The sequence below is a fragment of the Bison bison genome, unplaced genomic scaffold (assembly GCF_000754665.1).
Source record: "Bison bison bison isolate TAMUID 2011002044 unplaced genomic scaffold, Bison_UMD1.0 scf7180017864466, whole genome shotgun sequence".
Lineage (NCBI taxonomy): Eukaryota > Metazoa > Chordata > Mammalia > Artiodactyla > Bovidae > Bison > Bison bison.
Genome location: NW_011495027.1, coordinates 12,770,692 through 12,774,811, shown reverse-complemented (window position 1 = coordinate 12,774,811; position 4,120 = coordinate 12,770,692). Strand labels below are relative to the sequence as shown.

Below are 4,120 nucleotides of genomic sequence, written 5' to 3'. Positions count from 1 at the left end.
TTTTTTTTTTTTTTTAAAGGCAACAAACATGAAAATACTTTTGTGACATTCAAGATCCAACATGCAACCCTTTTTATTATTTTTTTAGCTGCAGGTTTTACTTTGTTCTGTGTTATGGGAGACAAAAATGAGAAAAAGCAACACAAATAATCCAAGGATTAGGGAATACATTAACAGCGGTTCTCAACTGGAGAGTTGGCAATGCCCAGAGACATTCTTGACCGTCTTGGCTACTGGAATCTTGTGGGTAGAGGCCAGGGATGCTGCTCCACATCCTACAATGCACAGGACTGGCCCCCGCAAGCAAAAATAATCCAGTCCAAAATGTCAATAGTGCCACTATTGAGAAACCTTGCATTAATAGGATTTTTAGAATTCTAAACCCTGAAAGGATTCAGAACAGTCTTGTAACTTAGGCTTCAGACAAAACCAGAAACAAATGAGACTCAGAGAATTCTAGAATCCTGGAACTAATGGGAAAGGTCATCTAGTCCAGTCTTTCTACTTCCCACATACAGTTAGGAGTCACATAGAGGAAAGGAGGCTGGAAACAAAGGTGGAGACTGGAAACAAAGGTGGAAACTCCACCTTTGCAATGCATGGTCTGGCAACTGGTCCATCTCAGTTTTCATATTCTGTGAAAAGGGAACGAAAAACTCAAATGATTGCTGTGAGGATTAACTTAACACAGGAGGGAGGGGACATATGCACACTTATGACTGCTTCACATTGTTGTATGGCAGAGACCAACACACATTGTCCTCTAGTTAAAAATTTTAAAAAATACATCTGAGATATAAAGAAAAGAATACATGTGAGGTGTTTAGCACAGTACCTGACCACAGTGGGTTGTTAATAAATAGTGGTAGTGAGAGCCGAGGTGGTAATTAAGATTACCGTTGTTACCAGAAAAACAAACAACACAATCAAAAAGTGGGCAGAAGACCTAAACAGACATTTCTCCAAAGAAGACATACAGATGGCTAATAAACACATGAAAAAATGTTCAGCGTTGCTCATTATTAGAGAAATGCACATCAAAACTATAATGAGGTATGACCTCACACTGGTCAGAATGGCTATCATCAAAAAATCTATGAACAATAAATGGTGGAGAGGTTGTGGGGAAAAGGGAACCCTCTTGCCCTGTTGGTAGGAATGTAAATTGATGCAACCACTATGATGAACAGTCTGGAGATTCCTTAAAAAACTAGGTGTAAAAATATTGTATGACCCAACAATCCCACTATTGGGCATATTCCCTGAGAAAACCATAACTGAAAAAGACACATGTACCCCAATGTTTATTGCAGCACTATTTACAATAGCTCGGACATGGAAGCAACCTAGATGTCCATTGACAGATGAATGGATAAAGCATTGTGGGATGTATATACAATGAAATATCACTCAGTCATGAAAAGGAATGAATGTGAGTGAGTTCTAATGATGTGAATGAACCTAGAGCCTATTATACAGAGTGAAGTATGTTAGAGAATAACAAATATCATATATTAATGCATGTGTATGGAACTCCCTGTTCCATCTTCTTTTGTTCATGCTCCCTTGAGGGTCCATGAAGAAAGGTTATAGGGGCAACTCATTGAGGATTAAAGAGCGCTAGCCTGGAGGGCAGCTTAGTAGCTGGGACTTCAGGAGAAAGTCTCAACAAAAATTCTTCATAGGAGACAGGCAGGGGGTTTAACTTGTAGGTAAGAGCTAAGGAAAACTAAAAAGGATTGGTTCCCACCTGAAAACAGGTTACTCTGTCTGACCCCAGAGCTCTGTAAATGGTGTTCTAGGTGGTCTTACCTCGGCGAAAGGTGGGACTTAGGTCACATGCCCTTTACCAAACCCTTACATTCTCCCGTGTGTCTCACAGCTGTGACACATGTCTGTCAGAGAGGGTCCCCGCAATGCTCAGATGATTATTTCAGCTCTAAAGTTCTCTGAGGCTTCCCAAGTGGCTCTGTGGTAAAGAATCTGCCTGCCAATGCAGGAGACTCAGGTTTGATTCCTGGCTCAGGAAGATCCCCTGAAGGAAGAAATGGCAACCCACTCCAGTATTCTTGCCTGAAAAATCCCAAGAACAGAGGAGTCTTGCCTGAAAAATCCCAAGAACAGAGGAGTCTAGCAGGCTACAGTCCATGGGGTCGCAAATGTCTAATAATAAGTTTTGCAGACCTTGTGCTGAAGTGCTCGTGTGACATCATAGGCTATGCCTAGTAAGTGTGTGTTGACACACATATTCTGTTTTATGATTTTTGGAGTAAAAAATGTTTAATTAGGTTTTACTAGTTCAGTCAACATGAACATATGATTAAGATGTGCAAAATGTTTTAAAAATAATAATAAATGATCTTGGTGGCTCAGTGGTAAAGAATCTGCCTGCCAATGCAGGAAACACAGGAGGTTTGATTCCCCGGGTTGGGAAGATCACCTGGCGAAGGAAATGGCAGACCACTGCAGTATTCTTGCCTGGAAAATCCTATGAATAGAGGAGCCTGGTGGGCTACAGTCCATGGGGTCACAAAGAGTCGGACACAACTTAGCATCTAAGCAACAAACAATGAACTTACCAACAGTTCTGTGTAATAGGTTTCCTCTCATTTTCTTAAAAAAACCTATAAAAATTCTTTGCAGTTACTCTATGAGTTAAATTCAGCAACTAAATTGTTTTTAACCAGTGGCTTTCTATTAAAAAAAAAAAAAAAGATTAGCAGAATTCAAAGCATTAAAAGGCTCTGGATTACAAGTGTGGATTGAATTCTCTTGAGGGAAAACCTCATTCATTTGGTAGCCTTCTCTCAAATATCCCCCTTTTTTGGGTTTTTTTGGTTTTGTTTTTTTGGATTGAACTACAGTGATCCCACCTCCAACAAAAACGCTCTACATAATGCGGTCATTTAAAGATGCTTCCTCCTCTGCCTTTCATGCCAGTCCTCCAACTGTCATAAAGATTGCTTTAAAAAATCAACACAAACAAGTCAGCACATTAGAAACCAGGGAATCACAGCTGGTTTCCATATATTTAACGTTCAAGATCCACAAAGCAGTCAGAAGAGCAACACACACGCATCCCGTGGGTGGTGGCCGAACACCGGGCACTGTGTACATGCGTCCCTTAGCACAAAGCCGGCCACCCAGGTGCAGAGAAGTGCAGTCATTTTCCCCAGGGCACGCAGTTGATAAGCAGGGGAGCCAACAGCACCGCCCCACTTGGCTCCCAAGCACATGAGTTTGCTGCAGACTGGATCTTAACAGGGAATCACTCAAGACTTGGAATTTTAAAAAAAGTCTCTAAGATTAGAATGTTTTTATTTTAAATGCCTCACTTAGAGTAGTATCCTGTGTTTTTATTTGACCTTCAACTTTTTTTTTTTCCAAGGTGTTGTGTAACGGACCAGGAACATGTGTTCCTATCTGTATATCTGCCCTTCTCCTTGGAATACTGGGAATAAAGAAAGTGATCATTGTCTACGTTGAGAGCATCTGCCGAGTGGAACATTTATCCCTGTCCGGAAAGATTCTGTTTCACCTCTCCGATTACTTCATTGTTCAGTGGCCAACTCTTAAGGAGAAGTATCCCAAATCTGTGTACCTCGGGCGAATTGTTTGACCTACAACAACTTACTTCTTTAGAATTTTGCTAGCCACAGTGTTTACTGTAAATGGGGAACAAAAAAACTACATGTTTTTTATTAAAAAGCTTTTGAAAATCCTGAGAATTATTGGTGGTCAAGAGTAAAGAAATGTGTCAGTAACCCAGTGAGGAACCTGAGGTTCCTCTTATAAAACAAACATTAATAAAACTATTAAGTATGTATGTCTCTGTGCTCCAAATTTCCTTTCTATGTAAAAGTATTTATCGCTGCCTGCAAATTATCTCCTGACTTGTTTTACTTAATATTTTTTCTAGGGCTAAATATAGAATTTGTATGATTAGCCACATTTCCTGTTCTATAGGTTTTTTGTTTGGTTTTTTGTTCTGTTTTTTTTTACAGTATTCTGCATTATATAAAGAAAAATATTTCTTAGTTTTTGTTCAGACACAACAGGCTTTATTTCCTGTATGGAAACAGAGAGGTCCCTGGTGAATCCTTTCAGCATAAAGGAAGCA

General features: G+C 39.8%; 1 protein-coding gene across 1 annotated transcript in view; it reads left to right on the top strand.

Annotated features, from left to right (window-relative positions):
- The window catches only part of ALG14 (ALG14, UDP-N-acetylglucosaminyltransferase subunit), a 99,844-nt gene extending 96,018 nt beyond the window's left edge, over nucleotides 1–3,826 (top strand). Inside the window, exon 4 of the mRNA XM_010860489.1 lies at nucleotides 3,389–3,826. Coding sequence (XP_010858791.1) covers nucleotides 3,389–3,619 — 231 coding nt within the window. The 3' untranslated portion in view covers nucleotides 3,620–3,826. The remainder of the gene's footprint in view (nucleotides 1–3,388) is intronic.
- The last annotated feature ends 294 nt before the right edge of the window (nucleotides 3,827–4,120 follow it).